Source organism: Salmo salar, chromosome 01 (genome assembly GCF_965601325.2).
Source record: "Salmo salar chromosome 01, fSalSal1, whole genome shotgun sequence".
Lineage (NCBI taxonomy): Eukaryota > Metazoa > Chordata > Actinopteri > Salmoniformes > Salmonidae > Salmo > Salmo salar.
Genome location: NC_138291.1, coordinates 68049582 through 68065261, shown reverse-complemented (window position 1 = coordinate 68065261; position 15680 = coordinate 68049582). Strand labels below are relative to the sequence as shown.

The 15680-nt window shown below is 41.7% G+C and overlaps 1 protein-coding gene across 1 annotated transcript; it reads left to right on the top strand.

Annotated features, from left to right (window-relative positions):
• Positions 1 to 6762: 6762 nt before the first annotated feature.
• cuzd1.1 (CUB and zona pellucida-like domains 1, tandem duplicate 1) lies at positions 6763 to 15100 on the top strand. Its single transcript, XM_014204531.3, has 18 exons — positions 6763 to 7001; positions 7189 to 7215; positions 7553 to 7709; positions 7948 to 8144; positions 9972 to 10070; positions 10173 to 10238; positions 10530 to 10628; positions 11248 to 11316; positions 11551 to 11649; positions 11742 to 11783; positions 11953 to 12048; positions 12399 to 12431; positions 12667 to 12823; positions 13053 to 13267; positions 13386 to 13561; positions 13746 to 14137; positions 14310 to 14554; positions 14810 to 15100. Exons 1-18 carry the CDS (start codon positions 6941 to 6943, stop codon positions 14872 to 14874), a joined length of 2295 nt encoding a protein of 764 aa, XP_014060006.2. The 5' UTR covers positions 6763 to 6940; the 3' UTR covers positions 14875 to 15100.
• The last annotated feature ends 580 nt before the right edge of the window (positions 15101 to 15680 follow it).

The following is a 15680-nucleotide window of genomic DNA, read 5'->3' as shown; positions in this document are numbered from 1 at the left end:
GATCTAGGATGTGTTGTTTAAGTGTTCCCTTTATTCTTTTGCGCAATATATATATATTGAAACATAAAACACGAGCATTTCTTGATTAGAGTCAATACATGTTAGAATCACCTTTGGCAGTGATTACTGCTGTGAGTCTCCTGGATTGTGCAACATTTATCCATTATTCTTTTCAAGAATCTTCAAGCTCTGTCAAGTTGGTTGTTGGTCATTGCTAGACAACCATTTTCAGTTGATGCCATTAATCCTTATTAGACACCTGAGTCAACATGGCTGCACAAACAAGATGTTCTCATCTGTAGTGGAAACAGTGTACAGCTGCAGTAGCAGGATGATTTCCAGACATATCTATAGGCCTCCTGCTCTCAGTGTAAGTTGTAAATTGTAGAAAGCATAATGCCATTGCACAACACTCCTAATCCCCTCATTCTAACAACACATCATACTTGTTGGTCTGACGTGTATAATGAGAAGCATCCAGAAGCTGCACTTGATGCATTTATAAAATTGTTTCTTCCAGTTATTGATAAGCATGCACCTACTAGAATTTTTTTAATCACTCCTAGTACAAAACTCCATACTGGTCACACTTTTAACCAGTGGTGTAAAGTACTAAAGTTAAAATACTTTAAAGTACTACTTAAGTAGTTGTTTTTAGGTATCTGTACTTTACTATTTATATTTTTGGCTACTTTTACTTCACTACATTCCTAAATAAACGTCTTACACAATAATGTACACTTTCTATACATTTACCCTGACACCCAAAAGTACTTTTCAATGCTTAGCAGGACAGAAAAGTGGTCCAATTCACTCACTTATCAAGAAAACATCCCTGTTCACCCCTACTGCCTCTGATCTGCAGGACTCACTAAGCACAAATGCTTAGTTTGTAAATGATGTCTGCGTGTTGTAGTGTGCCCCTGGCTATCTGTAAATTACATTTTTTATTAAAAACGTTGTGCCGTCTGATCTTACTTAAGTATGTTTAAAATCAAATACTTTTAGACTTTTACTCAAGTAATATTTTTCTTGGTGACTTTCACTTCTACTTGAGTCATTTTCTCTTAATGGATCTTTACTTTTACTCAAGTATGACAATTGTGTACTTTTTCCACCACTGCTTTTAACGCACCCAGTCTTTCATTTATTTGGATTAATTTTGATTGTAAACATCTCTAACAACACAACCATTGATTCAGAATAAGTTTATTGTGAAATATAATGAGAACATTAATCACTAAAACACAACATGATATCTTTTAAATTGAGTTGTTTTAACTACCAGTTAATCCAATAGCAAACAATGTTCGATTTTGGTTTCATCTGACCAGAGCACCTTCTTCCACATGTTTGGTGTGTCTCCCAGGTGGCTAGTGGCAAACTTTAAACAACACTTTTTATGGATATCTTTAAGAAATGGCTTTCTTCTTGCCACTCTTCCATAAAGGCCAGATTTGTGCAGTATACGACTGATTGTTGTCCCATGGACAGAGTCTCCCACCTCAGCTGTAGATCTCTGCAGTTCATCCAGAGTGATCATGGGCCTCTTGGCTGCATCTCTGATCAGTCTTCTCCTTGTATGAGCTGAAAGTTTAGAGGAACGGCCGGGTCTTCGTAGATTTGCAGTGGTCTGATACTCCTTCCATTTCAATATTATCGCTTGCACAGTGCTCCTTGGGATGTTTAAAGCTTGGGAAATCTTTTTGTATCCAAATCCGGCTTTAAACTTCTCCACAACAGTATCTCGGACCTGCCTGGTGTGTTCCTTGTTCTTCATGATGCTCTCTGCGCTTTAAACGGACCTCTGAGACTATCACAGAGCAGGTGCATTTATACGGAGACTTGATTTCACACAGGTGGATTCTATTTATCATCATTAGTCATTTAGGTCAACATTGGATCATTCAGAGATCCTCACTGAACTTCTGGAGAGAGTTTGCTGCACTGAAAGTAAAGGGGCTGAATAATTTTGCACGGCCAATTTTTCAGTTTTTTATTTGTTAAAAAAGTTTGAAATATCCAATAAATTTCGTTCCACTTCATAATTGTGTCCCACTTGTTGTTGATTCTTCACAAAAAATTACAGTTTTATATCTTTATGTTTGAAGCCTGAAATGTGGCAAAAGGTCGAAAAGTTCAAGGGGGTCGAATACTTTCGCAAGGCACTGTATATGGTCACAAATCAGAGATGGGCCCAAAACCATGCCTGACCCACCTCTGCATGGTGGAACCTGAAATTTTCCCACACAATAACATTGGTGACACCTTCACCTTGACAGGCCTGCTCAATTTAATCGAGAAACACAATGTGTGCAGCGTTTTAGGATCCAAGTAATGGCATAGGTCCTACCACACCATCTTCAGAGATAGCTGCGCACATGGAGATGTTTCCCCCACGTTGTCCAGGCACTTGGACGGTCACCCGTTGGCCGATGAGGTTCTACCCACGGCGCCAAGTTTTGGCCAGGTTGAAGCCCGCTTCATCAACAAAGATATACTTGTGATGGTTCACTGCAGCATCAAGCACCATCACCCTCTAAAAATATAATTTGGTGAGTTATTTTTACAGTACAGTTCCAATATGATATTGTGAAGTAGCATGTGCATCAAATATTAACAGTAGTACAGCATATAGTGCTGTACTACTGTTAATATATATATATTATATATATATATATATATATATATATATATATATATATATATATATATATATATATATATATCCTAATCAGTCAGGTTTCAAGACTGGGCATTCAACTGAGACTGCTCTTCTCTGTGTCACGGAGGCTCTCCGCACTGCTAAAGCTAACTCTCTCTCCTCTGCTCTCATCCTTCTAGACCTATCTGCTGCCTTTGATACTGTGAACCATCAGATCCTCCTCTCCACCCTCTCCGAGTTGGGCATCTCCGGCGCGGCCCACGCTTGGATTGCGTCCTACCTGACAGGTCGCTCCTACCAGGTGGCGTGGCGAGAATCTGTCTCCGCACCATGCGCTCTCACCACTGGTGTCCCCCAGGGCTCTGTTCTAGGCCCTCTCCTATTCTCGCTATACACCAAGTCACTTGGCTCTGTCATATCCTCACATGGTCTCTCCTATCATTGCTATGCAGACGACACACAATTAATCTTCTCCTTTCCCCCTTCTGATAACCAGGCGGCGAATCGCATCTCTGCATGTCTGTCAGACATATCAGTGTGGATGACGGATCACCAGCTCAAGCTGAACCTCGGCAAGACGGAGCTGCTCTTCCTCCCGGGGAAGGACTGCCCGTTCCATGATCTCGCCATCACGGTTGACAACTCCCTTGTGTCCTCCTCCCAGAGTGCTAAGAACCTTGGCGTGATCCTGGACAACACCCTGTCGTTCTCCACTAACATCAAGGCGGTGACCCGATCCTGTAGGTTCATGCTCTACAACATTCGCAGAGTACGACCCTGCCTCACACAGGAAGCGGCGCAGGTCCTAATCCAGGCACTTGTCATCTCCCGTCTGGATTACTGCAACTCGCTGTTGGCTGGGCTCCCTGCCTGTGCCATTAAACCCCTACAACTCATCCAGAACGCCGCAGCCCATCTGGTGTTCAACCTTCCCAAGTTCTCTCACGTCACCCCGCTCCTCCGCTCTCTCCACTGGCTTCCAGTTGAAGCTCGCATCCGCTACAAGACCATGGTGATTGCCTACGGAGCTGTGAAGGGAACGGCACCTCCATACCTTCAGGCTCTGATCAGGCCCTACACCCAAACAAGGGCACTGCGTTCATCCACCACTGGCCTGCTGGCCCCCCTACCTCTGAGGAAGCACAGTTCCCGCTCAGCCCAGTCAAAACTGTTCGCTGCTCTGGCACCCCAATGGTGCAACAAGCTCCCTCACGACGCCAGGACAGCGGAGTCAATCACCACCTTCCGGAGACACCTGAAACCCCACCTCTTTAAGGAATACCTAGGATAAAGTAATCCTTCTAACCCCCCCCCCCCCCCCCCCCTTAAAAGATTTAGATGCACTATTGTAAAGTGGTTGTTCCACTGGATATCATAAGGTGAATGCACCATTTTGTAAGTCGCTCTGGATAAGAGCGTCTGCTAAATGACTTAAATGTAAATGTAAATATATATAGTGCTGTACCTGAACATAGTCTGCCCGCAGTTGTTTCACCCGGTTGTTTGTCTCAAAAGGCACCAGGTAAATATGTTTCATAGTGCCTCTTCAAAAAGCGGGTGATTGTTGGTAGGCTGATGGATGCCACATTGGCAAAGGTGTCATCATTCTCCTCAATGGCCTGCTTAATTTCGGACAGCCGTATGTCATTCCTGACCCTCACCATTTCCACCACTGTCCACTCCTGCTGGTCGGTCAGCTCACAGCCATGGCCACCACCATAGGGTCTTCTGTCAATTCTGAGGGTAGAACAGAGTATACTGTCAATAGATCATATTGTAAGAATACTGTAACATGTTTTGTGAATTTACATGCATTACAATATGTAATTTACTGTAAATGTAATGGTAAAGCGTAGTACACATCCTGCAGATTTACCCCATACATAACATTCTTTTGGTGAAATGTTCTCATGATCGAATTGACACCACAATCTTTTCAGATTGTCATTATTTGAACTTATCTGGCAGCCTCTGCAATGGTAAGGCCTCTGTTTACCACATTGTCAAGATTATGGCCCGGACTTCATGAGACACAACAGTTCCTTGCCGTCTGCCTCCCTCTCTCTGATGTCCACCTCTTTGAGGGGGCCCACGCCCACCTTTTTGACCTCTTTGATGGGGCCCATGCCCACCTCTCTGACCTCTTTGATAGGGCCCACGCCCACCTTTTTGACCTCTTTGATGGGGCCCATGCCCACCTCTCTGACCTCTTTGATAGGGCCCATGCACACCTTTTTGACCTCTTTGATGGGGCCCATGCCCACCTCTTTTACCTCTTTGATGGGGCCCATGCTTGGATTAAGTGATGGTCAAATATATTTTTAAACAAATGAGGAGTGAATCATATGAAAAGTATTGTGAGCGTTGCATTGTGAAAGGCAATTACTTTATTTCAAAGGTATTTCTAGATGAAACACTCATTATGTTTGGTGAAAAAGCTACTGTGTGATTTTGTGTCAATTGTAAAAAAAAAAAAAAAAAAACACTAATAATACAAAAAAGCCTTTTTGATGATCTGTTTGGAGTTTTGTACTAAGAGTTGCGAAATTTTGTGAAGTTAGTGTGGGGAAATTATTGTTGTCCATCAGTAATGAGAAACCACCTGGTATTGACAACGTAGATAGAAAGCTACTGAGGATGGTGGCAGACTATATTAACACTCCTATTTGTCATATCTTTAATCTGTTTGTCCTCAGACCTGGAGGGAAGCCAAAGTTGTTCCGCTACCCAAGAATGGTAAAGCACCCTTTACTGGTTCTAACAGCTGACCAGTCAGCTTGCTCCCAACTCTTAGCAAACTTTAGGAAAAAAATGGTGTTTGACCAGATACAATGGTATTTCTCTCTAAAGAAATTAACAACAGACTTTCAGCATGCTTATAGAGAAGGGGACTCAACATGTACTGCACTGACACAAATGACTGATGATTGGTTGAAAGAAATTGATAAGAAGAAGATTGTGGGAGCTGTACTGTTAGATTTCAGTGCAGCCTTTGATATTATTGACCATAACCTGTTGTTGAAAAAATGTGTGTGTTATGGCTTTTCAACCTCTGCCATATCATGGATTCAGAGCTATCTATCTAATAGAACACAGAGGGTCTACTTTATTGGAAGCTTCTCTAATGTTAAACATGTAAAGTGTGATTGTACGGTATGCAGGGAAGCTCTCTTAGCCCTCTACTCTTTTCTATTTTTACCTATGACCTGCCACTGGCATGTAACAAGGCCTGTCTGTCTACACTGTATATATGCTGATGAATCAACCCTATACGTGTCAGTTTTAGAATGGATGGCCAGTAATAAACTGGTTCTGAACATCTCTAAAAGTAAGAGCATTGTATTTGGTACAAATCATTCCCCAAATTCTAGAATCTGGTAAGGAACTGGCGTGACTGTTGAGCAAGTTGAGGAGACTAAATTACTTGGTATTACCTTAGATTGTAAACTGTCATGGTCAAACATATTGATTCAATGGTTGTAAATATGGGGAGAGGTCTGCCCGATAAAGAGATGCTCTACTTTTTCTTTTTACATTTTAGCATATTAGGGATTAAAACCAGCATACTGGAGACCCTCGATGCACACACAAGGTGAGGAAGCCCTGACAAATGTATGGACCCAGCTAAACACTCACCAATAGTTTCTTGAATGTTATGAGCCTACCCAATCATGTATGCTTATTTATCTGGTATTTTAATATTAACAGTTGCACACCACTAAGGAAAACACAGTAAAGCATTTATGATCAGTACCTGCTTTGCTCAGGTCTTGTTTAGAACCATTTCTTATACTGTACCTTTCAGACTACTATGCTGTCCATGACTGCGTGCCTGTAGTAGTTCAGTAAACACGTGGAAGGGTAGTAGCGAAACAGACCAACAACCCAACACTGATGAGGAATCTGTTTGTCCATGGGAATGATCCTGACTCTATCAGCCTGTTCTAAGTAATGGTGCGTCACCTTATCATAAAAATGAATTATTTCATATGTGCTGTATATCTTAAACAAACCCCATAAAACAATTCACTCCCCCTCTGTAGCACAAATTAACACTTGTTGTGTTTGTGGACAGTCATTTTGATGTGTTCACCATGTGAACTGGCTACTTTATGACCACAAGCCCAGGTGGGTCATTTCTCACACACATTGAGTATTAAGTGATTTCTCGTATTCAGGATTTTATGGGCGCTATAAGGATGTTTAAAGGCCTGCCTTTCGGTATATAAGCTGTCCTGTTTTGGGACTGTGTCATCGTCAAGGGGAAGGTGAAACATGGAGATTGCTACCACTCTTATTGTTCTTTGCTCTGTGATAGTCTCTCATGGAGCTCAAGGTAATGTATTCACTTATACTGCACTGTATATATGTTTTATTGATATCTATCTCTCTTTGTAAGTGTTGTTTGTTCATAACAATGGCTTCCATTTGTGTATGATTATAGGGTTGTTGTAACACCTCCGGTGTCTCTTTCTCTCTTATGCAAAGGTTCATATTCAATTACTCTTACTTTCTCATTACAGGTCAGTGGGACATATGGACCACAGCAGGTAAGTTCTGTTGATGAGCTGATTTCTTCCCTCAAATAACATATAGTCCTGTCTTTTTGTTTTGTACCAATTTCTAGAAATTACTTAATGAGAAGAAGAAAGACTGCACTCTTCGGAATTTTGCCAGTATTTCTGAGCTGTGTTTGTCTTGCTCTGTTTATCAACCATTTTGATTAACTAACCCATGTTTGTTTATTCCTCTTGTTCGTTAAAATACTTCACTGTATCAACATTCCAATTAATCAATATTGTTTTTATTATGTCAGTCGGCACTGCCAGTCAGTCTCTATTCTACTTCTCATTCTTAACGTTGTCACTTTTTTGTTGTTTTGCTTAGGCACCAGTGCCTCATGTGGTGGCTACCTGACTGCATCAAAGGGCCAATTCAACAGCCCCAACTACCCCAGCAACTACCCCAACAATGCCTACTGTACATGGAACATTCAGACCACACCGGACAGCCAAATCGTTCAGCTGGAATTCCCCTATGTCAAGTAAGTAGGTTTTGGTTCATGTTTATTCTTAAACTTGGATATGTTAGAAAACCCTCAAAATCCGTAATTTGGTCTTTGAAATGATCACCTATCTAAAAATGATTTGATAAGTGAAAGCAAGTCCAGTACACTAATCAGGTCAGATCAGTCACCAGAGGTAATAAGTGCTACATTACCAGCGTATATTAGGCAGCGACCGTCATTGTACTTCATTCATCTTTCCTGTCTTCGACCACAGTCTTGAGGGTGACTTCAACTGTAGGTATGATTCCATCTCCGTGTACGATGGCTATTCCACCTACAACCGACTCCTGGGAAAGCTGTGTGGAGGACAAAGCTCAACCTTTTACTCCACCGGAAGTTCAATAACGGTGCAATTCACAAGTGACAGCTCCTCAACGTACAAGGGGTTTCAAGCAGAGTATCGTGTAGTAGGTAAGGCATTGAGATTAAGATTAAGATTAAGATTAAGTAAATATATGTAAAGAGACATTAACTGCATACGGTGCATTCTGAAAGCATTCAGACCCCTTCCCTTTTTCCACATTTTGTTACATTACAGACTTATTCTGAAATTGATTAACTAAAAAATGTTCCTCATCAATCTACACACAATACCCCATAATGACAAAGTGAAATTGTTTTTTTGAAATTCTTGCAAATATATTAAAAATAAAAAACAGAAATACATTATTTACATAAGTATTCAGACCCTTTGCTATGAGACTCGAAATTGAGCTCAGGTGCATCCTGTTTCCATTGATCTACCTTGAGATGTTTCTACAACTTGATGGGAGTCCACCTGTGGTCAATTCAGTTGATTGAACATGATTTGGAAAGGCACACACCTGTCTATATAAGGTCCCACAGTTGACAGTGCATGTCAGAGCAAAAACCAAGCCATGAGGTCGAAGGAATTGTCCGTAGTGCTCCGAGACAGGATTGTATCGAGGCACAGATCTGGGGAAGGGTACCAAAAAATGTCTGCAGCATAGAAGGTCCCCAAGAACACAGTGGCCTCCATCATTCTTAAATGGAACAAGTTTGGAACCACCAAGACTCTTCCAAGAGCTGGCCGCACGGCCAAACTGAGCAATCGGGGGAGAAGGGCCTTGGTCAGGGAGGTGACCAAGAACTCCGATGGTCACTCTGATAGTGCTCTAGAGTTCCTTTGTGGAGATGGGAGAACCTTCCAGAAGGACAACCATCTCTGTAGCACTCCACCAATCAGGCCTTTATGGTAGAGTGGCCAGATGGAAGCCACTCCTCAGTAATGCACATGACAGCCCGCTTGGAGTTTTCTAAAAGGAACCTCAAGGACACTCAGACCATGAGAAACAAGATTCTCTGGTCTGATGAAACCAAGATTGAACTCTTTGGCCTGAATGCCAAGCATCACTTCTGGAGGAAACCTGGCACCATCCCTACGGTATAGCATGGTGGTGGCAGCATCATGCTGTTGGATGTTTTTCAGTGGCAGGGACTGGTAGGCTAGTCAGGATCAAGGGAAAGATGAATGCACAAAAGTACAGAGATATTCTTGATGAAAACCTGCTCCAGAGTGCTCAGGACCTTAGACTGGGGTGAAGGTTCACCTTCCAACAGGACAACGATCCTAAGCACACAGCCAAGCCAACTCAGGAGTGGCTTCAGGACAAGTCTCTGAATGTCCTTGAGTGGTCCAGCCAGAGCCCGGACTTCAACCCGAACGAACATCTCTGGAGAGACCTGAAAATAGTTGTGCACTGACACTCCCCATCCAACCTGATAGAGCTAGAGAGGATCTGCAGCAAAGAATGGAAGAAACTCCCCAAATACAGGTGTGCCAAGCTTGAAGCGTCATATCCAAGAAGACTCGAGGCTGTAATCGCTGCCAAAGGTGCTTCAACAAAGGACTGAGTAAAGGGTCTGAATACTTAGGTAAATGTGGTATTTCTGTTTTATTTTTAATACATTTGCAAAAATGTCTAAACCTGTTTTTGCTTTGTCATTATGGGGTATTGTAAACTAACAATTGAATACATTTTAGAATAAGGCTGTAACTTAACAAAATGTGGAAAAAGTGAAGGGGGCTGAATACTTTCCGAATGCACTGTAGGTATTATTTTCCTCCCTGTACTCAAACATTATTCAAACATATTAACTAAACGAATAATGATACATGCATACAAATGTGCTGTTCATTTTAGCAGCTTGTTAGCTTCGTATCATTGCTGAATTATGATCAGTGAACCATGATTCATCTGTTTGTTTTTCTTGTAGCTGGAGGTTCTTGTAGACACAACTGTGGCTATCAGGTCGGCAACTGCTCCTGCTCATATTCCTGTGAATACAGGGGCAACTGTTGCCAGGACTATCAACGTAAGAGCAGGGAGTTAGGATCAACTTTAGAATATTGTAACAGTGTGTGCTCCTCCTCCATTGAAATGTTCCCTTCTGTGCCATTTTATCTACTTTGTACAGAGATCTGCTATGACACAACCACAACCACAGAACCCGGCACCACAGATGCAGGACAAACAACCGGAGGTATTTCTTCAGCTGTTAGAATTTTACTTTACAGCTAGTGTAGTTCAAAATTCACAAAAAGAATTTGTACAATTTCAAAGCTTCTTGGAGAGCATGATGAAGATGTAACATAACATCTATTATTAATACCTACAGGTATTTCGCTCCCAAATTTTAAACCTGTAAAACCTTCAGATTTGCCAGCATATAGTTTGGTGACCTGAACATGTTGTACATGTTTTAAAGCTTTGGTCTCAGAAGTAATGTTACAGCAACTGAGAGTTAGTTTGAAAATTGTTTTCTGTCCTACAGCTCAGCCTTCCTGTAGGTACAACTGTGGTTATAATCTTGGAAGCTGTTCCTGCTCCAGCTCCTGTCAATACTATGGCAACTGTTGCTATGACTACAATGGTACGTGTCCAATACAATAGATAATATTGTATTGATTGCATGGAACTCCCTTACATCTTTTATTGCGCAAGTGAACAGAAAACATGGTTTCAAAAAAGACACACACACTACATGTTCATTTTTTGAAATGTATGTAAATTGTACTCTTTTGTCTGTAATGTTTTTTTCGTAATGTATCGGTCACCAGTAAGACTAGCTGTCGGCATTGGCGTCGGCTAATGGGGATTCTAATAAATCAAATAATATATGCACTTTAGAAAACATTTTTATCCAAAGCAACTTAGTCATGCGTCCATACATTTTACTTATGGGTGGTCCTGGGAAGCAAACCCACAACCCTAGCAATGCAAGCACCATGCTATACCAACTGAGACATACAGGACCAGATAGATCAGATGGGTTCAGGTATTGTCTGTGAAAGAGCACACTACAAAATGTGGATGAAGTCAAGATAAGAACACAAATATCTACCACCAAGACTTGTGTTACTCTTCAATTCTAAAATAAGTATGCAAAGTCTCAGGTAATCAGACAATAATAACACAATTATATTGTAACAGTGTGTGCTCCTCCTCCGTTAAAATGTTCCCTTCTGTGCCATTTTATCTACTTTGTACAGAGATTTGCTATGGCACAACCACAGACTCCTTCTCCGCAGCTGCAGATCCAGCTCCTGCAACAACCGGGGGTATTTCTTCAGCTTTGTTAGAATTTTACTTTAAAACGAGTGTAGTTCAACATTAACATATTTTGGCCAAATATTTTTTGGGGGGCCTATGTCCACAGCCACAGGTATTTATCTTCATCTAGTTTGCTGATCTGTGTAAAAAAAAAAAAATCTGACAATATTAATAATAAGAAAACAATCATCAAATACTGTTCATGAATTTTGGTCACAAATGCGGTCTGTCCTATACAATAGGTTGGGGTTCCTGTAGATACAGCTGTGGCTCTTATACCGGTGGTTGCTCCTGCACCTCATCCTGTCGATTCTATGGCAATTGCTGTCATGACTACAATGGTATGATGTTAAAGAGCTATTTGTGATTGTTAGTACTTGGGAAGGCTCACATTGTCTACGCTAATGTCCATCCCTATCTTTCCTTCTCACAGATTATTGCCAGAGCACAACATACGAACCTGTTACGACCCAAGGTATTTCTCTCCCAAAACTTAAACCCAAATTTTAAAACCCTCAGCTTTGCCATCATCTAGTTTGGTGACCTGTGTAGAACATGTTGTGCTGTTTATGTTCTAAAGTTTTGGTCACACAAGTGGTGTTATTGTAAATAACTTAGCATGGAAATTGTTTTTTGTCCTGCAGAGGCTTCCTGTAGGTACAACTGTGGTTTCAATCTTGGAAGGTGTTCCTGCTCCAGCTCCTGTCAATACTATGGCAACTGTTGCTATGACTACAACAGTACGTGTCCAATACAGTAGATCAGATGGGTCCAGGTATTATCTGTGAAAGAGCACACTGTAAAGATGGCAAAAATGTGGAGAAATTCTGGATAAAAATACAAATCCCCGTTGCCAAGACTTGGGTTGCCCTTCCACTCTAAGTAGGCCTATGCAAAATATGTCCCAGCTAATCTGAAAATAATATTGAGTCATACATTCAGTTAAAATGCAGTTGAAGTTTAGCTTTAAAAAAATCTTCAACAATGAATACCAGTCACACTCCCTAAATGACTGTATGAGCTTTAAGCACAGTTGCATTTACCCAGTTTGGTTTGGATATTGTTAATTCTTATTTTTTCCTTCACATAGCGTACTGCCCCACCACCCCACCAGAAACAACAGGTATTATTAACATTTCCCACATCATCCATTTAAAAAAGGATTTGATTTAATAAGCTGTATAATGACAGAACAATACAAGTAGACATCAATGTGTTGCACAAACGTAACTAACTGAACCTTTCTTGATGACAAATGTGATTTCCTGTAGATTATCTACAGGAAATCACATTTGGTGTCACAAGATGTCTGACTCTTGAATTCCAAATGGATTTTGTGTTTAATTTCTCTTCCCCAGTCTCAGGGACTCACCCCACCTGTGGAGGAAACCTGCATGGCTCTGGGTCCATCTCCAGTCCATACTATCCAGAATATTACCATGACAACGCCTACTGTGTCTGGTTTCTATCGGCCCCCTCTGGCCAAAGGATCTTCCTGTCATTTACTGACCTGGAGTGAGTTAAGATTCTTCTTCAGAAATGGTTCCCTTGATCACCCTGGTTTGTTGCATCTTAATGGAAAATATTTTAAAATGCTTCACCTTGACACTTCCCTTTGATAGAAATCCACCAGATAGTTGTTCATTCTGAATGTGCATGAAGAAAGATCTTGAAATGGACCGTCCGTATTGACTGAGTTCACATTTAGTCATATTCTATAAGTGTATGCTCTTTGTTGGTTCAGGTTGGAGAACTGCTGCTCTTGTGATTACATCTCTGTGTACGATGGATCGTCTGTGCACTCTCAAATGCTAGGCACAATCTGTGACTTCAACAACTCCTCTTTGGCTGCCTACCACTCCACCTCTAACTACATGACAGTTCTCTTCCGCTCTGACCAATCAGTGGTCAGCAGGGGCTTCAGGGCCATGTTCAGCAGCTCCCTCGCATCAAACCAAGGTAGTCTGAGATTGATAATCTGGTGCAGTTAATCAAACACTGAACATGTATGTATTCTGACGTTGATGTTATAGCTCAGGAGCCTCAGGTTGGTTTTATTTATGTTGTGGTGTTTCAGGTCGAGTGGACTGCTCCTCAGACAACATGAACATAGTGATCCAGAGATCCTACCTGATCTCATTGGGCTACGATGGTAACATTCTGTACCTGAACGACCAGCACTGTAGACCTCAGGTCAACAGCTACCAGGTGGTATTCAGCTTCCCAATCAACACCTGTGGGACCCAGCGAATGGTAAATGAATTCACCAAACGCAAAGTGATTACCAGATTACGTAATGGTATATAAAAAGCTACATAGAGATCTAGCTAGTGTGCTGCAAACACTGGATATAGTCACATCAACTATCATTCACATTTTACAATCATTTTCTGTTTCATGTCCAATAACTTTTTTTTTTATCTCACGCTCTAAACAGTTTGAGAATGGGAGAGTCAAGTACATCAACGCCGTCCGTGCCTACCGGTCCGACTCAGGCGAGATTACGCGGCAGTCTCATTTTCTGCTGCACGTGGAGTGTCGCATGGAGCAGGACACCATGGTCCAGGTTATGTACGAGACCGACGACGAGGGTAACGGTACCATAACAGGCACAGGCAGATTCAACAGCACCATGGCCTTCTTTACAAACAGCAACTTCTACAGCGAGATAACCCAGACTCCATACAAGATTACCCTCAACCAGAACATGTACGTCCAAGTCCGCCTGAGGAGGTCAGACAGCAGTCTACATCTGTTCCTGGACACCTGTGTGGCCTCTCCCTCGCCTCATGACTTTCAAACCAGATCATACGACCTGGTGCGCAACGGGTAAGAAACAGGCACTGCTGATCTGACCTGCAGAGATTGTAGGGCCAAGAGATATTGCCGAGAAGGAAAATCTGTGTTTATACCTTTTTTAAGGAGTGCTTATTCTTCAAGGACACTCATAGGCTCTTGATTTAAAAAAAACAAAAAACATTTGTTTCTGATGCACCCACAGATGTAGGAGGGACCCCACCTACTACTCCTACACCTCTGGTACCAGTAGCTATGCCCGCTTCACCTTCCAGGCTTTCAAGTTCCTGCGAGCCCATGAGTCAGTGTACCTGCAGTGTAAAGTCACCATCTGCCAAGCTTCTGACTACAACTCCCGCTGCCGCCGAGGCTGCCGCACCCGCAAGGCCAGGGACCTGGGGTCCTCCCAGGAGAGCCACACCCTGATCCTGGGCCCCATCCAGCTCAAAGGTCAACTCTTAGTAGGGCTATGATGTTATGATTTCTCTAGACAGATGTGGGACACCCTAACTTGTTCGCAAATTTGTATGGGCTAATTTGCTGCTAATGTTTGCATTGGGCTGTTGACAACACTCAAACAGTTAGGAGCAGTGGAGCACTCTGTTATACTGTTCTGAATACGTTCTGGTATGTATATTATCACTCTGGTTTAGACTGCGCAGACACAAATGTATGCATAAACAGGTCTTTCTTTCCCCTCCCCAGATCTGGAGAAGCCAGATGAGAAAGTGGCTGAGAAGGAGGAGATCCAGGCTAAGGTGGAACCTTAAGACTAAGCTGACCAGCCTCAACTAACTACTCTAATCATTAATACTATAATTCTGATTAATTTCACTTGAGGCAATGGAGTAGCCAATATTCACTGCTACCGTACACTATAATCTTGTATCTCTTTCCTACTTTGGCTAAATGATTAAAAGCATTCTCAACAGACAATTATTGGTGTCTGAACATCTTGTTCCATGTGCTAGCATTGAAATAAATCAAATGTGTGAACTTTTGCATTCTGACTGAATGTCAATTGATAGATACCAAGAAAAAGGACAAAGGACAGTTGAGACAAAGAAAAGATCTGTTAGAAAACACTTTACTTAGAAATGTGTTAATATTACTCTCACATAAAACAATTTGTCATCCAATGGGACATAATGATCGCCAAAACGCTTCAACATTCACCTGCTCGATCAAGATACAACACATTAAACAAACTCCCTTACAAGTTTTTTTCCCCTGTTAACTTTCCCTTTACGTAACCCCTCAATCATTGGACGCCTGTAAGCATGGTGACATGCAATTAGTCCTAGAAACAGTAACTATGTTCTCCACAAATGTTGCTATGCAGACACAACAGTATCCAATACAAAACAACCCTGCTAAGGCAGTAATCTTCACTTCAGTATAATTTCAACTTCATTGACACAACACCTAACCGACCGGGAAATGTAGATTACAATACTCAATAAATATCTAAGAAAGCACAGATCCCTAATATGCAATGCCTTGATTATAGAAGGACAGAAGAAATCCAAAGGCATGGCATGTATGCTAAAACATGGCATCTCTGGTGCTACTTGGC